A 21,064-nucleotide genomic window follows, 5' to 3' on the forward strand; every position below is an offset into this window, starting at 1 on the left:
GGTTTCCTAGTCAAAATACGTATCCAGTATAAAGATTCATTGGGATATTACACTCGTTTCCATTGTTGTCATTTTCCACCTCAGTGAATTTCTCCTTATTATCAACTTTTTGCACATAAATTTGTTTTAGCAGTGAATATTGTGATCCCTAATCTGTCGTCGAATGTAGTGAAGTTTTAATTATAGGTTTGATCGACGACCACAACTGCCGCAAATTGCGTTGGTATATAGTTTTGTGAATACTGGATAGTGCAACTACCTTACTTGACTGCACTTACAGTATTTCTTCTAAAGGCGGCGCAATAGTCCTAAAAACCCCCGCAAAAAACAAGCACACAGATTAGTTGGCTGCTGCGCATTGCCATAGCAAACTGGATCAACAACAAACACGGAAAACAGAAGGAGCAACACCAAGCAGCCGATTCTCAACTTCTTATTTAATGTCTTCTCACTAGCAGAAGGTAAGGCTTGACGATTACATCTCCTCAAAACGTTTAGTTTTGGGGTTATATATTCGAAACAAGGTTTGGTCTGTTCTCAGTTTCTGTGCACCGAAAATCAATGGCAGTGTTTTGTCTCAGTCGATGTAGATTGTGTTTTACTCACACGAGATATGGAAATTGTAGCTGCATGCACGTTACATTTCCTAGTCGGGGTGTACAACTAATGATACAGCAGTAGCTAAACGAAGATATCAGGCAACAAGAGGCATATATATATATATATATATATATATATATATATATATATATATATATATATCTGCATTTGAAGTAAAAGCTAAGTGGTTTTATTGTAATGTAATAAACCGGGCTCCACTGAACATCCCGCGGTCGCTTTGTAAGTTCCAGTGTGTGGTACAGTACGTACATAGGCTACGTTATGCTGGGCTTTACCGCTTAATCGTGTTTTAATGTGTGTATATTTGTTTTTGAATTTTGAAGCTGCTCTTTAAATGCTGCCTCTGATAAACAGAACATTAACACCATGTTACTGTAATGCTGTACAGTCTGTAGTACTGCCTGGAACGACCCCATCCACACATATACCCTGACACCGGGTACGGCTGGTGACGAAGAGGTTCCACTCCCTTCTTGAGTTCAATGGCGAATCCAGGTTTTGCAAAGGTTGCTAAAGTTCTTGTATAGTTATCCTATTGCGTGGCAGAGCTAACATCTGAAGTAATATAAACGTTTAACAACTTGAAATAAGAAAGGAAATGGAAGAAGTACACCCCGAACGTGAATCGTTCTTACCATTTCCTGTAAGTACCTAATGTATGAGGATATTTATTCTGTATGCATGCACATGCTATACCGCTTCAGGTAGGTTAGACTTGGGTGGTTCCTGCACTCCTGTAAATCACATCTGCACGGTGTTCTGCTAATATACTGAACAGACCGGCAGTACTGCTTTTGATGGGCAAGCGTTCAAATGTTCACATAGTGAGAACCATCAGGTTATCTCGAAAAGTATGCACAATATCTACACGGTATGGTCGCTTGGGACTATATAGATATAATTATAGATATAGATATATAATATAAACATTGGTTTCGGCACAGACAACACTGTGGTTGTCTAACCATTGCTTTAAAATACATGTTGTCATTAGTAATTCAAATAATTAACTCCTTTAATTGTGTAATTGCCTTAGATAACAGTGAATGCCCCCCAGCTAGGTGTAACTGAACAGAGAATTGCGTTCTACTGAAGAGCTCTCCTGTGCTGCACCACAATGTCTGTGGATTTATGTTGTTTTGACTGTTGAAGTAATTGAATCTTTTAAAATAATTCTGCCACAAAACTCCCTGTGGTTTCCTTTAAGGATGTGTTCCTCAGTTCCTGCAAAGTAAAATGACAGGCCAAAAACAGCAACCAGTAACAGTACTTTGGGCAGTTACAATCACGGCCATACTGTTTTTCCTAAGGGAAAGAGGGAGGTCAAAGGTCTTGTATTTTTAAGGAAAATCTGTGTCGACGTGCTGCTTGTCTGACTTGAGGTGGAATGAGCCGTTTGCAACACCCTGTTCATCTCTTCATACAACACAGCCTGCTACGATAAGGTAACAGCATGCTAGATGTCTTGTGATGGATCAGATGGGTACAGCAATGCTCAAACTACGTAGCACCCCCCCCCCCCCCCAAAAAACAAAAAACAAAAACAAAAAACAAAACAAGAAGTATTCATTTCACAGCTCACCCAAGGGATTTGATTACTTAAGCAAAAAGGACTACAATGTGGCTTCCCTTTTATAACAAATAGAGCCATTTAGCCTGCCACCTACGTTAAGTGTTTCCTGGATTATACAAGGGGGGATTAAAACACTGCAATCCTGTGTTGACAAAAGAGGAGGTCCTCCCTTCTGCTTCCTGTGGTACGGTACGAGAGATTTGTGCTGTCATACGTCACACTTAAAGAGCAGCTGTATTAGTCCGGTCAGGTGAATAATGATCCCTGTCAGGCAGCACCCACTTGACAGCATGGCTATGGCTCTGTGAACACACAGCAGGATAAAGGAGTTTACTTGCTCTCTAAATGTCACTGAATGAGGCAATCTCTTGGTAAACTATGATAGCGACTGTGCTTGGCATGTGCCAGTTAATCATCATAGTACATTATACTGTATTATAGAACAACCCAGTCCCTTCATAACGTATGCATGATGGGAACTATAACTGTATATGTCTGTGTGGTGCTATTGGGGGATTTTTGGGTATTCCTTAAATGTATGTTCTTCTAGGAGACTAACATGAAAAGTAATGTACTGCTTTACGTTGTGTTATTGTTGTATCGTTCAGCATGCATTCTTCTTAGCAACTTGTTTTCCCTCGACACAACTTCACCTCAGTCCATCATGTTCTGTCAGCTCCTATTCCTATGCTGAGAGTAAAGTAGACTGCAAGAATCCTATTGATTAATGATGGAGTCTATTTCCAAACTGAAGTAGGCAGTTTGAGAAAGCAGAATTGCCAACACTGGCGACGTCTTTTCAGTCAGTACCAGATAATATAAAGTAGTTTTTTTGGAAACTGAGTTAGATACAGCTAAAATTGCCTGATCAAGATGCATTCCAAGTATGCTTTCAAGGTCGACCGTCACATTTGTAGACCTACCGCAATTTCTTGCAGGAAGCTGCACTGAACAAAGCACTATAAAACAAGTCTGTGAGGTCAGAGTTGGCAGTCCCACCTCACAAACTGTTGAGAAGGCAAACTTTAAGTGGTTTGTTTTGAGCAGGTTTTTTTTTTTGACAGTTTTACATTTTACAAGAAAAAGTAGCACATACTGGAGAAAATAGAATGCACTGTATGTAGAGTTAAGATAACTGAAATGATTTCTGCACCACATTCTATATGATACTGCTGTTGCAGAATATGCCCACACAAAATGGCCACTCAGTGTACGTTCTACAGAACAGCAACTAGGTCTCCAAATCATTGCTAATGCAAATTACAGTAGTAATTAAAACTCACTATTTTGCTTAAACATGTAATAGACGACATGACTTTAAATAAATCGTGACACATATTTTAAACCAGTCTTGCTCTAATTTTGCATTTATTGAAATGCATGTGCAAGTTAATGGGTAATATGCATTTTGCTGGTGGTGCTTTTTGTCAAAGAGCATGTTTCGAGTAATGAGTACAATATGTAAAGCCAGCTCCTGGGACCTTGAAGCACAGGGCTTCAGATTAAACATCTACTGCAGGTCTGCCACATGGGCCATCATTGGAGGAATGCTCTGGTATTGCAAACTAATTGCACGTTAGAGGAACGTTGGCATGGGAACCTTGTAATTTTCAAAGATGTTATTGGGTATTTTTGTGCCGCCTCTTTGTGCATGTGTAGATGTGTGTGTGTGTGTGTGTGTGTGTGTGTGTGTGTGTGTTTTGCTATCCCTTAGAGCTGTAGGTGAAGTACACTAGTTTAATCCTTGCCTCTGTCTGTGTTTGTTTTTCAGGTGGAAGGAGTCAGCAGGTGAAACCATGGCATGCTAACAGACATACAGAATAATGGTTCCTCGAAATCGTTTTTTTTTCCTGCTGGCTGTGGCAGCTGTGTTGGCAATCCTCAGCCTCAGTCTTCAATTTTGTGAGTACTTTTTGTAAACCTAGTTTTTTAATGTCAGAATGGTTTCCTGAGTGTTTATTTATTTATTTTTAGTTTATATTCAGGTTGCGTAACAGTTTATGCTAGATACCACAATCGTGGCCACATTAAACATACAAAGCCATCTGGTAAAGATTATGAACATAGTAAACACTGTTGATGTGATTAAATAATCCTTAAAAACCTGCGGTATCAGGAACAAAAAGTACAAACTTAGGCTATTTCTAAAACTTCCTATATTTGGCTAACATGCATTCTCTGCTGTGCTTTGTGGAGGCTGCGTGATTTATTGATTTTTAGGGTTATGTTTTTTTTTCTGTAGAAGGAAGATGGTGTTTCTTTTATTGCATACATTGCATTTCTTAGTGCACTGCAACTGGTTTTTATCTCTTTGTTAAATTAGTGGCAATTTTTAGGTTTCAAGTGTCCTTGAAAGAATGATGAACTAACCTGTTTGTATCTTTCTACTTGTATTCTAACAGTACCTACTGTATTAAACCACTTGTCTTTCTTTCTTTCTTTCTTTCTTTCTTTCTTTCTTTCTTTCTTTCTTTCTTTCCTTTCCTCTGAATTAATAAATCAATTAACTCATGCAAAAATTGAGACACTGGGGCTTCACTATATTGTAGGAATACATTTCTTGTGAAATATCAGTGGAGTACTACTGAATAATGCAGACTCTTGCGATATACAGTATATTATTTATATATTGTACAGCCTTACCAATGCTGAGATGCTTTTAATTGGCACATTTTGTCATTTGCCTATTTTTATTGGCTCTCATGCATTCAAGTGGAAACCAATGCAGCAATCTCAGAATGGCAGCTGTAAATCTGTTGAGTTTGTGGAATGAAAGCTATATTGGACATTCTTGTACTACAGCAACAAGGATATTACATGCTATAACATAGAGCTGATGTGCCTGGAGAAAATAATTAGATTTTTTGCCTGGGACAGGAATCCACATTTTTGTTGGAGTCTCAAGGTGCAAATAGGTTTCCCATGTGCTGAGACTGACAGAAAATGCCATGTGTCTGACAGCAGCCTAGGGCAACCCAGCACAGAGAAGCTGCATTAGAAAATAGCCAGGAGAGAACTGTTCTCTCCAGAGAAGAATGTGAGCGACATCAGAGACAGCAGGCTAGAGTGAGATATTACATGGTGAGATATTACTTGATGTTGGGAGTTGCTTCTCTCTATTTATTTTAAATTCTAGCTGCCACTTGATTATCCACATTTAATGTTGCTCTACAGAAAAAAAAAAAAAAACATTGATCAATACAACCTTGATTATCAGAAACACCCTATGTAAGTTTTTCATTAAGCGAGAGTTGCTGTCTTCACTCTTCAGTGGTGGAAACATCATGCAAAGTATTTTCTTTTAATTTATATATAGATATATATGCGCACTTACAGTAAATATGCTTGCAGAAATGCATGCCTTTGGTAACAAGGACCAGTGAATTATAACCTTTGTTACTGAAAATTATAATGTTTGTACACCCCATTCCATCTCCTTTTAAAGACATGTCTGTCGTTTTGTAACAGCACACACACAAAAAAATTATGGTTTCTAAATCTGGCATTGCTTTGCAGTGCTGCAGAAATATTAGTGGGTTCGTTAAGTACTTTGTTTAAGCAGGCAATACATTTCTTGTGATCTTTTGTTCAATGCATGTCGTCTGCTTTAACTCCTTAAACTGCAATTTCCTTTTAAGGGTTATTTTGTTCCAGCAAACAGATTAAAATATACAGTATACTGCATCATTGCTGCAGGTCTCTATCTGGGAGAGCTGCATAGCAGATGGAAGCGTTCAATAACCGGTACCCATATCACTACTATAGATATAGTATGTGGGCAAGCTTGAGGACTGCTGGAATCAAGAGTTACTGTAGATATCTCATCTGCACACACTTGCGGTCAGTTACTGTACTGTAGAACTTTGTTTTGGAAATGTGTTGCGTCATTCATAATGTTTCTGATGTAATTTTGCTTGCAGGGCAATGGGACTTTAATAACCTCCTTTTGTAATAGAGTGCAGCTAAGATTCTTCTTGCTGAGCCTTTTTTAAACTTTATTTTTTTGGCACAGCTGATTAACCATTAACTAACTTCTATTCTGGAAAACACGTTGTTTTGATTCATCCGCATAATGATAGTAGAATATGACTTCTGAATATCTCTATTGACATGGCATTTATGAGAGTCCTTTAATCCTCTTAGAATTGTAAACCTCTTATATATGAATAAGAGTAGAGGACACCTGGCTACTGTTTTTGCCCCAGACTCACATGAGACCTGATGGAGCATACTGGAAATATTGAATGAGCTCTTAAGCATTGGCAATCAATGAAGGCATTCACCCCACTGGTCACTGTCATTAATTTACACCACGCTCTAAAGATGGATACAGGATTGTTTCTTCTATCTAACCGTTTATATCAAAGCACTGTTGTTAATGATTATTGAGAATGTCTTAGCTAGAATGCTGGTTACCAAAATGATGCAGCATAGCCTTTGAATCTTCATTTAAGAAAGATGATGCATGGGTACATGATGCATCATTTTCTAGTTTGTTTTTTAAAGTGACACTAAACAGCAACACTTACAGTTGCTGATGCCATGTACTGTATGTCTGCGTGCCTCCTATAGGGTTTTTTTTTCACAAAATAACAATTGTATTGATAGTGGGGAGTAGCTTTTACAGTATTTAGATACAGTACTGGGGATTGAACACTTTATGGTGTGTATTAGCTTGGCATTTTATCCCAGTTGATTAATGACACAGAACATGGAAATAAATATCCACAATAATGTTTTATCACAGTCATTTTTTAGTGCGTTTCACGGGTGAAGTGCGGCAAAAAAACAAGAATTCACTGAACAATCACCAAATGTAGTTTTAGCTCCATCAACATACACAAGAGCTTTTAAATAGTACACAAAAAACAGTAATACAGAGACTACTGCTTTTGACAAGTTTAAATGTTAGAGTACAAAACTTACAGTACATACTTCAGACTCCGACATCATTACTGGTCAGAGTTGAGGGTCTTCAGCCCTGTGGAATTACATCATCTACAATCATCTACAAGTTTTGGAAAGGCGTTCAGCCTTAACAAATCGTAAAACCTTTTATCTGTCATTCTGAAATATATCTCATTGTTACATACCCTCATCACTCTAAATGTCTGAAATTCTCCCTTTTGGGTTCTCTGTTGGTTGAGAGGACAGATATACCAACAACGTCACTTTAATTTTTTTTTAAAACTCTTGGATAATGCATTCACCTGATGGCAGAATAGCTGTGACCATTAAGACCTAAATTCACACTTTATTGATTTGGGGTGGAGTCCACATGCCAAAATAGTGTATATATAGTGAATCTCAAACCATTCCAACATTGTATATAAAAAAGAATAATTTTAATAAAACATAATGTGATACAGTACCTCAAATGGTAGTTCTTTTTGAAAAATATTTCTAAAGATAAGTTGGCATGTTGTTAAATATATAATATAATTTCATTTCTGAGAGTGAAATGATCTGTGCTGAGATTGCACCACTATGTATTGTGGTAATTCGATTTAGACATCCTCCTCTAGCATCTTGCCACATTCAATAAACTGATAACTGATAGTTTGTTCAGTCCCCAGGCGCATCCTATTGTCTGCATGCGGTACTGTTTAGCAAGTGCAGTTTGTTAGCTGTGTTATGGCTGTAAATAAGGGGGTTTGTTTGAAAGATCACTCTTCTGTTGTGCCTAAAGACACAATGCTCCTGCTGTCATGTTTGTAAATAAACTATTTACATGTGGTTATAAAAGAAGGCTTCTTTATTTTGGAAACTATTTATTTGCTGGGGCACTGCAGGAAAGGCTAAATCTGAATTCTATTATTCCCAAAGCCAAACTCAGGAACGTTCCTGCAGCTGCTGCTCAATCAGTGGCTGAGCTGGGTTTGAATGCTTGACATGGGGGCCAGAAAAAGGTAAAAATCTTTGTTCTGTAAAGAAGGGGTTTATAGGACCATATGTGAACCCTGTAAGTAATGCTGCAATAAATAAATAAATAACAAAACTAATTTGGTCTTTAGAAAGCAGCAGATTTCATGAACCAATTTATAAAATACTCGCTTGCTGTCCTCAAAACCCAAGTGCTTGATATTTTTTTCTAAAAAAAATAAAATAAAAAATAAATGAGAGGAATTCATTTTCTTATGGGTGATATAAATTACTAATTACTGTCCTCCTAGAAAGCACATTTCATTTTTGCATTTCATTGTGCTGTGATTTCATAGCGTATCTATCATCCCAAAATACATGCAGTGTGACTGTTTCTGTACTTTTTATTTATGATTTTAGTAATCTGAATGAAGACCAAAAAATTAAACAGTTGGATGGATAATAGTGGTTGAACAAGGAGGCTTGCCATTAGTCTCAATTGCAACAGTTACAATGTGCTGATGAATTTAATGCACAATAGTATTACCGTTTCATAGATTGTTAAAAAATTATATATGCTTAGGAGTTCACCACATTTATCACAGTTTTACAAATACCACATAGACTTGAAGTGAAAGGTCATTTTTGACTGACAAGCTGCCTTTTGTATCTGCTCCGTAGCAGTTTGAATACACTATAACTTGGCATCATAATCACATGCCTGTGCTTGACAAAGATGTGGATGTGGGGGAGGATGAGAAAAAAACTATTTTAAAAAGCATGTGCAATAATAAAATAAAACATCCCAGCTATTCTCATTTGTGAGATATTAAATACCAAATACGTTCATTGCATAGTATCACTGAATGATTTGTTTATTTTTTTTATTATCTTTTAATTTAATGCAAACAATAATTAAATATACCAAATAGAGAAAATATGTGAACAGTTCCAGTAAAACAAATATTTAATAAAAAAAAAAAAAAAAAAAAAAAGTAAAAATACCCCCCTCCCCCCAATCATTTAAATATGCCTAAAAATAAAATTGTACATACAGCACCTATTTCAGTGCATCTCAACATGTAGGAAATATAGTATAGCTATTACAGAATTTCTATTCAGTCCAACAGCCTTCCAGCATGGATGGCTTGGTGTGCAAGTTGTAAAGAGATATGCAATTGAAGTCTCTGTTTGTTTGTGGGATCTGCCTGGGCTTCACATACTGTACTGTTCCACATGAATGCTGTTTGCCTTGCAGCTGGTGTGAATCTGTTGTATTGGGGATCAGAGATACAGTTACAGTACGGTTCTGTATGTGCCTTGTGTGTGGTAAAGCCTGTTATACCACCATACTGGTGCCGTGGTCTTGGACTTTTTAATCAGTGGGGGAAAGGGGAATTGTTTTAAAGGGATCATTTAACGACTAGAAAAATATTATGATGAACATTTCTTTGTCTTTTTTAAGGTGTTTTTTTTTTTTTTAATCTTTTGATTCTTTTTAGATTTCTTACCCAGTGATCGTTCATCCAGTGGGCAAATGTAATTGGGTTTGTAGAAAATGGAGGTGGTTTACAATAATATTCGCTGTAATAATCCAGGTTTATTTTTTCTATTCCTCGACTAGGGAAAAGGTTGGGAGGGGGGAGTCAATTTTTTTATTAAAAATCTCCAAGTGCTGTAGATTTGTTTTTAACTACTTACCACACCCAGGAAACAGATGGGTTGGATTGGGAATTCATAAAATTTGAATAAGCCTATATAGAAAAGACAAGGTTTCACTTGACTGTGGCTCACATATTATGCCTGGTGTTTACTTTAACAGTGTCAACTTTAGAGCTGTTGATTCAGAATATAAAGACTTCTTAGTCCTAGCATACCGTCTCCCATTTCATTGGTTAGTGGTTATGGGCTGGGATTATCCAGTTTATATTGCAGTGAAAGTGTGCTTTGTAGTAATACTTTCCCAAGCATGCAGGCTTGGTTTTTGCTCTCTGTATTAGCACTTCCTGGTAAGTCTGGATATTAAATAAGTTGTACAGTTTATTTCTTCTGTGATATGTTTAGCAATGTTTTAAACCGATTGTACAGTAGTTCATATGTGCTTTGTTATACATCATAATTTAAGAGAAATGACATACAGGCATGTGATCTAAACTGTGTTTAATAGTGAGCTATTTAAAACTATAAGGTCTAACGTGTATGACATTGTGTACTATTACTAAACATACTGTAGTATTTACTGTCTAATTCTGTTGACTGACTCTGTATTGCGATGGGGTCTCCAGTGTACAGTGTGTAGTCCACATCAGCAGCCAAGCACACAGTGGGGTGTGAAAGGATCTTTCATTTTCTTTTTCTTGTCACTATACTTTGTGAAAGAGTAAAGCAACCCCATGCTGTGTCTGATCAAAACTCTGAACCTTTCTATCAGCAGAGTCCACATGCCAGCATGACAGCGATTCAGCAGCACACATGTCTGCAAGTCTGAACTTGCACACCTAAAAAGGGACCTTTACATTCAGTGGATGCTGCTTATAATACTTTCACTTTTATCCAATTCCACCCCGATCTCTACTTCAGTGCAACGGCAGAATCCAGTTCATTTTTTTTTTTCCCACTAAGAAAACTATGAATGAAATGTTGGATGGAGACAAGCTTCCTGACTTTTCTTGTTAGTTTCATCTCAATGGTTAGGAAGCCCTTGTCTGACAGTGCTGAATATAAACATGCTCTCATCATACAGTAAAGCTGTTAACGTTGTCGAGGAGATAGATCCACAGTTGTCGAGCATGTTGCCAAGAAAAATTGATGTGAAGCTGCTGTGCTTTTAAGGGGCAACTTGCCCTTAAGTTTTGAGAAGCTGTAGTATGTATCTTCATAACACATCATTGGAAATAGTCAGCTGTGTATCATAGAGAATGTAGTAGTGGTGAATTATTATGCTAGGAACTTTTGGAGTGATAAATAAAAGTTTCATAACAAAGCCAATGCACACAGTATTTTTATACAAGATGCCTGTTGAAATATGTATGCAGAATGATCTGTGAATGTTTACTATGTGATCTTGTGTGACTGAATAATGGTTCCTGGTAATTTCTTCCATACCATGTCATATAATGTACAGTACTTTGTATATTTAATTGATTGCATTGTTGAGCAAAGAATAGTACTGAAGTAATCTGGGGAGGTGGGTGGTAATGAGGCATTTTACATTGTGTACACAAACATATCGCTAATGTTCAATGATCATTATTCATTTATGATTCAAAAGTCTGCTGAGATTTGAGTGAAGCTCAACTGATTACACGTCTGCAGTCTTGGTTCAAGACATATGTTTGGAGTACTGATATCACTGATTTCACATTTTTTGGCTAAACCTTTCATTTGTTGGCATCGTATAACACAGAAATGTAAACAGTACAGTATGGATTTTTATAGTTTTAACATTGCTGTATATCAGATTGTAAGTAAGAAAGGCAAGCTTTAATTATACTCACTTTTTCTGTTTCTAATGTGATTGCAGCTGGAAACTGCTTCTTCACCATTATTCTAAAGCAAATCTCTAAAGTACATGTGCAGGTGTTAGCCAAGCATTTGCCAATATTTTTATTATTTAACAAAACTGCATAACCTTACTTTAAAATTGGCAATGGCAGCTGAAAACCAATTACATCATCAACTAAAATACACTTGTTTAATGATGTAATTATGATGTTGTTTTCATGGTAATGGGCTTTTGTGTGTGTGTGTGTGTTTTATTTTGTTTTTGAAGAGGAGTATAGACTACAACAGAATAGACACCTATTTATTAAGTCTGTTTTTATATGAAATAATATATGTGTGTGTGTGTGTATCTATCTATCTATATATATAGATATAGATATAGATATAGATATAGATATATTTATATTTTTTAATAGTGCACTTGATCCCTACACCACCACTACTAGAAGACCGACAGAATGCGAAAAGCAGGAAAAGGATAATGCCAGTACCACACACTGAGCCTCCAGTAATTGATCCAGTTTATGAAGCCTATGCATACTGTAACATCCCCAACAACACGGAGCGTGGCATGGAAGGTAAATGTATAGCAATACAATTTTCACTTGCTTCCTGGGTGGGGGGTGTTTGATTGGGTGCTTGTTCAAACTGATATATGTGCTGCAGGTGTGATTAATGAGAAGGAATCATACTTTTGTGCCGTGTTTTAATTATGATTATGACTGCAGTACGTCCTTGCACTCGTCTGCTGTTCACATAATTGGGTCTAGTATGTTTTAACTTTTATGCAGACTTCCACATGAAACTATATATCTTGACACACTGTAAATACATAGGTCCTGTCTTGCTTTAGAAGACACACATTGACGGCTGGTAAAGAAATCTGCAGGTTTTAAACGCGCATTCATTTAAACACAGCATGTACTTTTTTAATGTAAGAAGGTTGTACAGTTTTAGCCCTTTTCAATACCCCATTTAAATAATCTTCCACATTTTGTTCATAATTCAAAAGGCTCTCTATTTTATTTGTTTATTTTTTTTTTTTAAATACTGACTTTATTGTCATTACTTTTAAGCTTAGCATTTAAATGGTCTGTTGTCCCATTTACATTCTGCATTAAGTAGAACAGGCTATGTTTGCCCTAATTACAATCTATTCAGTATGCTTCTCATCACTATTACAGCCATATGGAAACAGGTTTAGCTTGAAGTAAATACAACATGATTTACCTCAATCAAGTTTACAAGAAGCTGTTGAGTATTAGAATCTGTCTAATACCCCAGTTATGTTTTTTTTAAGTACGTGTGGAGAATGCACTCAGTGGAAATACAGTACTTAAAGAAAAACAAATGTATATCATTATTGACTTACTTTCTGGCCTTTCTACATTTCAATACCATTGAAGAGGCAATCCAGAGTTAAGCATGGTGTGCATGTGTATTTTTCTTAGGTCACAGTCCTCCTGATTACAAGTTATTGTCTGTTCAAGTGATGATCCGCCATGGAGACAGATACCCGCTATACGCTATTCCCAAAACCAAGAAACCAGCTATCGACTGCACTCTGGTACCCAGCAGGTGAGTGCTCATCTCAGTGCAGTAATCTCTAGGGGATCACACAATTGGAAAACAGAAAAGCAACACAGTAGATGCTCTGCTTTCAGCCAAAAAGTTTGATTCACTGATTTGAAGGGTGAAGGACATTGTGTCAATAAAATTTTGAATTGGTTCCAGATACGATTGTTCAAACTTCCAGTAATGTGGTTCTCAAGTCACAAGATGGCACGTACACGTTCTGCTGGCCACATTCTGTGCTTCGTGGTTATGATGTGCAAATGGAAAGTATCAAAGGAGAGATTTTGTGCGTGGTTCAAACTAAAACTTTGTGGTTGTTGTAATCATCTGGATAGTGTCAATAGCTTTCCAATCTGAATTGTTCTGTTTCATTGAGGTCGCAGACTACATGTGTTTTTAACAAGGAGAGGCTCAAGTGCAGCCAGTGTTCTTTGCTACGTTCAGTGTCAGTGTTTAGTGAAGTATTATGTAGTTATATATTGTGTACTTCCATTTAAAAGACCAATCCTCCTCAATATAGCCACTATAAATATTTTCCTTTCAATCAGTCCGGGTTAAGCAGATCTGTATTTGTAATCCCAGTCAACCCACTCTTAATAGACTCATCATTGCCAATATGATAAAGAATTGACATTTTACACAGAGATTCTATAGCCTAGTTTTAACTGGACGGTATTGCTTTTATTTTGTATTTGTTGTTGTGTCATTTTTTTTTTTTTTTACAGAATTAAACCAAGGTAAATAAATATACATAATAAAAAATGATTATGAACTTTTACTAGGATCACCCTAACACTGAGTGTGTGTATGTGTGTGTATTTTGTGCAAGGTTTTTTTTATTTTTTAAATGTTTTTTCCCATTTATTATTATTATTATTATTATTATTATTATTATTATTATTATTATTATTATTATTATTATATAAAAGCAGATTCATGTGGACATTTGCGGGTTCTTTAAACTCTAAAAGACTGACAAAGCAGCCAAAAGACTGTAATGAACTAGATTACATGTCTGTGCCTAAACCAGTAAAAAATAAAAACTGAAGAAATGATAAGATATGGTTGCTATTATTTTAAAGTGACATTTTACAAGACTTCATTGTAGTTGTGTTTCAGCTCATGTAAAACAAAACATGTTGCTCTAATTTCCTATTATAATCGCAGTTGTGTAGGTCTCCAGTCATTTATTGTTATTATTTGTTTATTTAGCAGACGCCTTTGTCCAAGGTGACTTACAGAGACTAGGGTGTGTGAACTATGCATCAGCTGCAGAGTCACTTACAGCTACGTCTCACCCGAAAGATGGAGCACAAGGAGGTTACGTGACTTGTTCATGGTCACACAGTGAGTCAGTGATTGAGTTGGGATTTGAACCGGGGACCTCCTGGTTACAAGCCCTTTTCTTTAACCACTGGACCACAACGCCTCCTTTACCTTTATTGTGAAATAAATTGATACCTTTCTTGTGAAATTAAAAAAGTGGGACGTTTCATTTTTATTGTCCTTTTCTTGTCCTTTTAATATGTACGCTCCAGCAGTTAGAATCCACATATCATCTTTCCTTTTAATCTGATTAGAAATGACTAAGCTGAACCTGCACTGCTCTTCTAAAGGCTGCTGCCTGACCCTGTCATTATTAAGTGGACACACTGGCACTGTTGTAGAAAGAATTGCTAAATCTAATACTTGCAAGCAAAATGCAGCTGGAAATTTGTCAAAGAAACCATATGAAAAGGCTATAATTCTGTCGGCAGGAAGGTTTCTCTGGACGTCGCCCAATTTTAGCACAATGGGATTATTTTATAGTCTGGTTTAAACGTATAATATATTTATAACATTCCTCAACAGGATGCCAAAAAGATCTACCAGACCATTTGATTAATGTCAGGCCAAAGCAGATTATTAATCACTAAGCTTTGCTCAGGTTAAACAAGATGGATTTCAGTGTTTCATATTGGCATGAGGAATACATTATGTGGACTTTTGAAAGTGGGTGTACACACACACACTGGTGCGACACAAAATGCTAACCGAGAATAGATTATGATTTCAGTAATTTATCTTTTAAAATGTCTTTTTTTCATAATAACTGGGGGAAAGGGGTAAGCTAACCAAGGCAAAATCCCACACAATATTTAGCAGACAAAAAGTATACCCTTAAGTTATAAAGGACGGCAGTTTCTGCTGCATTGGCTAGATCGTCTTGAAATGGAAAGTAAAGATATATTATGTTTTCAGTAACGGTACAGTGAGCTAAGCCCTGACTGTTTGGAATTCAGGATTTGCAGCTGAAAAAACTCTTGCTATTGAAACCCTGCAGCAAAGAGCCTTGACATTTATATCCACTCTAAATACGAGAGTGTAGATTCAAAAGACATTAGATTTTTTTATAACGTTTTCTAGCAGCCCACTTGCTCATTATTTTGCTACATCTAAAAGAGAATAATACAAGAGTTACAAAGTGAAAAACACATCATTAAAAAAAAAACAAATACTGCACTAAACTTTTCTTTATTTTTTTGGCTATAAGGAACCAAGCCTCACCCTCTTGAGCCTTCCTACCCACTACACTAAACCATTCTGAGATCCAGACATTCATTCTCCTGCTATCTCATTCAGAAGGCAATGCATTCAAGCTTATGGAGCTCAACAAATAAAAAAAAAACTAAAGCAATTAACCAACATTCAGTACATTTTTTAAAAAACACACACACACACACACACACACACACTCACTTCCTGATGGTATTTATTCATTTTTATAAGACACAAAAAGTGTGTTGTAATTTGACGCAGACGGATAATCAATACTATACTTTGTATATCGGTGGAGTATTCCTGAAGCCGTTAGCCCTTCGGGATATGTGGTTGAAACCACATTCTTCCAGATGTGCGAAAAAATGCACCAGATCCCCTTTTCAAACCAGGACATCTGCAGAACCACAAGTGTGCACCTCTGAATTCCTAATACCAAGCAATGTAGTTACAGAAATTTCACTCCTGCGTCTCTGAATCCCCAATGTTATAATTACCACTTCAGTAATGCTGAAGAGCCAGGATTCAGAGACATGTCTAACCTCTATGAAGGCTGAATAAGTGTTTTACAAGCTACACTTGATTATTCACAGAGCAGCAAGGGTGGGTGGGGGGGTGGATGATCAAAGTGCGCTGCTGTGCCAAGAAAGTGTCAGAATGTAAACTAATTACTCTTGGCAGCAACATTACTGCATGGAAGCTGAATGCATCCAATTGGGAGAACCTTTTTATTTAAAAAAAAAAAAAAAAAATCACAAATCCCCTTTTTTGACCTAGACGTGTAATGTATTTTAATCAAGTGTTGAAAGCTGGTTTTTCGAGGAAGTGTTTGTGCACCCTCTGGTGTTTGTCAAATAACATTACAAGCACATGTTATTTTGAGCAGATTACTAAATCACATGTGGGCTGTGCAGTGTCCCCTATATAAAAGGGTCTGTCTGTCTGTAGTGACCACTCTGACTCCACTAATCTCTATCCTATGCTCCAAATATCTGTAAAGACCACCAAGATTCTCGCTTTAAAAGAATCATTCTTTTAAAGAAATGTCATGTAACTCAAAAGTTAATAGTTTTGCATCACGTCCTAGGAAAAAAAGACACATACAAACCCTTTAAAAATTCAAATATTTGGTTTCCAGCACAATACAGACACACATATCTTTGCAGCTGTGCATTTCTATATACTGTCATTTAGGTCATTACATTTTTTGCTAGCATACAGTGGGAAAGAAATGTCTTATCATGCATATTTACTTTATTTAAAATCAAAACCCTGGCATACTCTGTTGCACAGCTCTTTAAAGTACATTTTTCATTGTATTTCTGCTATATGATTAACCATGCATGAAGCGACACGCTCGTTAGCTTTTTTTTATTATTACCTTTCTTAGTGGTCGCTACTGAAGTGAATCTGTCTGTTGCATGGATGAAACGGTCAGCTGATGATCCCATTATATATAAAGTGTTTTTTTAAGGCTTTATTTCCAGACATGTATTCTGTAGACAGGTAGGCAAAACAATGTAAGCTATTTAAAACATGACTGCAGTGTTTGATACCACGCATGCTTTCAAACCTCAGCATTCATTATGACTTGCTGCTTCTTCTCATACCCCCCCCCCCCCTTTCAGTTTGTCCTTTTAATTTGTCAAAACAATTAAACTTTTTTTTGTCTTTTAGGAAACCTTCCCACCCTCAGCTGGCAGCTTTTCTAAGTCACATGTCCAAAGGATCCAAGGGCCGCATGGATAACGTACTGAGTGGCCTTCCACGCTTCCCCAGTCATTCTGTTTGTGAGATGGGAGAGCTCACACAGACAGGTACTCTTCCCTTCCTCAATACAGCACAGTACAGGACATCATGAGAAAATGAACTCTAAATTACATGTCACGCACATCACAGTGGGATTAGGTATCGCAAAATATGATTTTTATATCCAATATTGTTTTAGTTTTCTAAGGATTTTATTTATCGTCAGTGGTTAAAAGAAAGATGAGACATTTGCATTATTTTTTTGATTTTTATAGCTCAGCATTTTTATGGTATTTACATTTGTTTAAATGCTGGTATCTAATGGTTGTTATAAGAAAGGTGGGGAGGAAAAACAATGGTTCTTTAAAGCTGAATGTCCTTATCTTTCTCCCTTCGGATGAAAGGGTTGTATATTTACATACAAACGGGTTGCAAGGAACTTGCTGACAGTGGTTTGATGGGGCAGATTACATTTGCTATGTCTGTTAATCAGTTGGATTGACTGCATGTTGATAAGACTGCTGCAGCAGTTAACATCAAAACATCAAAGGCTGGAAGTCTGGCGAACTCTGTAGCGATCCATTTAGTTAACCCAAGACTTGATAGTCAATAACACAGCCTGGCAGTTTTAAAACTACAGAGATGCTCCCCATTATTTTTTAAGCACATGCCGCCCGGGGTGAGGTTGAGAGCTCGGTCGGCCAGGGTGTCCTCAGCACACCGCGCACCAGCTTGCCTGTAAGCTACCCAGGGCTGCGTTGTCCTCCAATGCTGTAGCTCTGGGTGGCTGCATGGTGAGTTTACAGTGTGTAAAAAAGCAGTCTGCTTCAGAGGTCAGCGTGTGTCTGTCTTCGTCCTCCTGAGTCTGTGCAGGGGTGGTAGCGGTGGGCTGAGCCAAAAAATAATGGGACATTACTAAATTGGGGAGAAAACAATAAAAATAATTTGCGACCACTAAATTAAAAAAAAAAAAATAATAATAAAAAATTACCATCTACAGTATCTAGCATGGTCTGCTATGCCATGGTTAATGACATGACTACCAGACCAACTTTCTTTTTCACTACCGGAGCATGTTTTCATTGTGATTGCTTCAGTATTGATCCTCATAACGCTAAACTGTCTTATCATATGAACTAGTCTGTTGGCTGAAGCCCAAAAACTTTTTTTGGATTAAGTTGACCAGTTTGAAATGACAGACCAATAGCCTGTACTTGTCAAGACTGCAACGGGTCTGTGTTTCTATATAACTGTACTGTATACATGTTGGCATGAAAGCAGAAATGCATGAAGCATATTTTCTTGTTTTTGTTTGTAGGTGTTGTGCAACACCTCCGTAACGGGCAGCTCTTGCGTGACACCTACATAAAGAAGCACACACTTCTACCTGACAGCTGGACCAGCAAGCACCTGTATATAGAATCAACTGGGAAGAGCCGGACCTTGCAGAGTGGGCTGGCCTTGCTCTACAGTCTGCTGCCTGAATTCGATTGGCAGAAGATCTACATCCGCCACCAATGGAGCTCTGTCTTCTGCTCGAGCAGCTGTGACTGTCCAATGAGGAACCACTACCTGGAGGAAGAACAGAGGAGGCAGTACAGCCTGCGCGTCAAGAACAGCCTCCTGGAACAGACCTACGTGGACATGGCCAAAATAGTCGGGGTACCCACGAGGCTGCTGAGGGCCTCCAACCCCATTGACTCTCTCCTGTGCCACTTCTGTCACAACATCAGCTTCCCCTGCACACAGAAAGGCTGCATTGGCTTGGAACACTTCAATGTCATCAAGAGCCACCAGCTGGGCGACGAGAAGGAGAGGCACGAAACGAAAGTGTACTACAGATACTCTCTGCTGGCCACCCACCCCATCCTGAATCAGACCGTGACGCGCATGCAGAGAATCGCAGAGGGTCGGAGCGAGGAGGTCTTTGCCCTCTTCTCAGCCCATGACGTTACTGTAGCCCCTTTGCTAGCTGCTCTGGGACTCTCTGAGGCTAGGTTCCCCAGATTCGCTGCTCGGATTGTCTTTGAACTCTGGCGGGCCCCCAAGGACAAGAAAAGCCTTTTTGTTCGTGTTCTTTACAACGGCGAGGATGTCACTTTCCAGACCTCCTTCTGTCAGAAACACAGCAGACGTTCCAGTCAGCCTCTCTGCCCCTTCCAGAACTTCATGAATTTTGTGAAAAAGGACATGTTTGCCATCTTTAACAGCACTAATTATTATGACGCTTGCCATAGGCGGGCGTTTTAAAGCGATGTCACTGTAGATTGAAACAGATGTAAAGTTTTAATGCTATATTGCAACATTGAAATTGGTCATATTGCTTTTCGGAGCTGTATTGGCCTTTTTTAATTGTGGAAATCAAGATGATTTATGTAGCTGACCAGCAACTGAATTAACAGATTTTAGATTATACTAAAGATACAGCACACCAAATCTTCTAAGTCTGTCACACACACTGTTTTCTTTTTATTGTGTCCTGGGATGCAGGACAGTTTTCTGGATATCGAAATCACGTTTTTTATCCTCTGTACTACAAGCACAGGGGTAAGAGAATAACCAGTACTATTTTCAGGCATCCCAGGAAAACTATATGGAATAGTGAAATTAGTATTTAGTATTGTGTAATGCACACCACAGCTGTACCAACCTTAAATCATCCATCGCTACATATGTGCTGTTTATCTGCAGGTCTTCACATTGCACTGTAATGGTATAACAAGTCCATAAGTTGTAACTAAATCATGTATACCTTATGCTTTACTAGATACTATAGAAACCTGGTTAATATTTATTACTTTTTATTTTGTGGGTACAATCAAGAGGGCCACAGGATCAAGTGATAAAACCCTTTTCATAAATGGGAAGTACTTTTTATATTTTTGGCTCTCTGTGGTTTGCAATAGAACCATAACAGGCCCAGATACCTCAATGACTGCAAGTCCTACATCTAAAAGTCTATTTGTTACAAAATGAACAGTAGCTTTCTAAAACACAGAGGGAGAGTTACCGTTTTACTGGAATGTATTTATCATATTACTCTGTACTCCTGAAATGGGTCCTTCCACTCCCAATACAGTAGCTGCCCTTTTATTGGAACAGGCTTCAACCACAACTGATGTATTTAATTGGGAAGACTTTTAAAATCCTGGCTATTGTGGTCAATGCTCTAATCCTGGTCAGTTTTAAGTTGCATTGTATTTGTAATGTTAGTGATTTCCACTGCATTCCAGCTATCTAGGCAATGGTATGTGGGGTTTTTTTTTTTTTTTTTTTGGTTTTTGTGGGGGGTTTTTGGCAGTATAATTCATTTCAACACATGAACAAACAAACAAAAAAATAAATAAATAAATGCATATTTATATGAATAAAGGGTATTTGAGTTTGGCGTTCTTGGAGACTTGTTTGCTTCATTATTTATTTTAAATATCTTCTTAAAGTGCTGCAGCATCAAAGTGGCGTATTCAAGCGGTTTATTCTTCTGTCTATACAGTATTTCAGAGAGAAATTTGACGGTGAACTCAAGTTAAGCACATTCAGTGGTGCAGGGGTGTTACTTGCACATATACTTCTGTTGCAGCAATCTTACAAAGCTGTGCAGTGCAATGACCTTCACCTAAACCCGGAGACCATTTAACATGG

At 37.6% G+C, this 21,064-nt stretch overlaps 1 protein-coding gene across 3 annotated transcripts; it reads left to right on the forward strand.

Moving 5' to 3' along the window:
- The first annotated feature begins 295 nt into the window (after nucleotides 1-295).
- LOC117417478 (2-phosphoxylose phosphatase 1-like) lies at nucleotides 296-20,815 on the forward strand. Of its 3 annotated transcripts, none has more exons than XM_034029650.3 (6): nucleotides 296-461; nucleotides 3,966-4,096; nucleotides 11,977-12,138; nucleotides 13,012-13,138; nucleotides 17,351-17,490; nucleotides 18,741-20,815. In XM_034029650.3, exons 2-6 carry the CDS (start codon nucleotides 4,018-4,020, stop codon nucleotides 19,670-19,672), a joined length of 1,440 nt encoding a protein of 479 aa, XP_033885541.3. In that variant the 5' UTR covers nucleotides 296-461; nucleotides 3,966-4,017; the 3' UTR covers nucleotides 19,673-20,815. The 3 variants fall into 3 exon arrangements, with proteins under 3 accessions (XP_033885541.3, XP_033885542.3, XP_058890331.1); XM_034029651.3 differs by lacking the exon at nucleotides 296-461 and adding an exon at nucleotides 1,810-2,066; XM_059034348.1 differs by lacking the exons at nucleotides 296-461; nucleotides 3,966-4,096 and adding an exon at nucleotides 9,933-10,065.
- The last annotated feature ends 249 nt before the right edge of the window (nucleotides 20,816-21,064 follow it).

Source organism: Acipenser ruthenus, chromosome 12 (genome assembly GCF_902713425.1).
Source record: "Acipenser ruthenus chromosome 12, fAciRut3.2 maternal haplotype, whole genome shotgun sequence".
NCBI classification, from domain to species: domain Eukaryota; kingdom Metazoa; phylum Chordata; class Actinopteri; order Acipenseriformes; family Acipenseridae; genus Acipenser; species Acipenser ruthenus.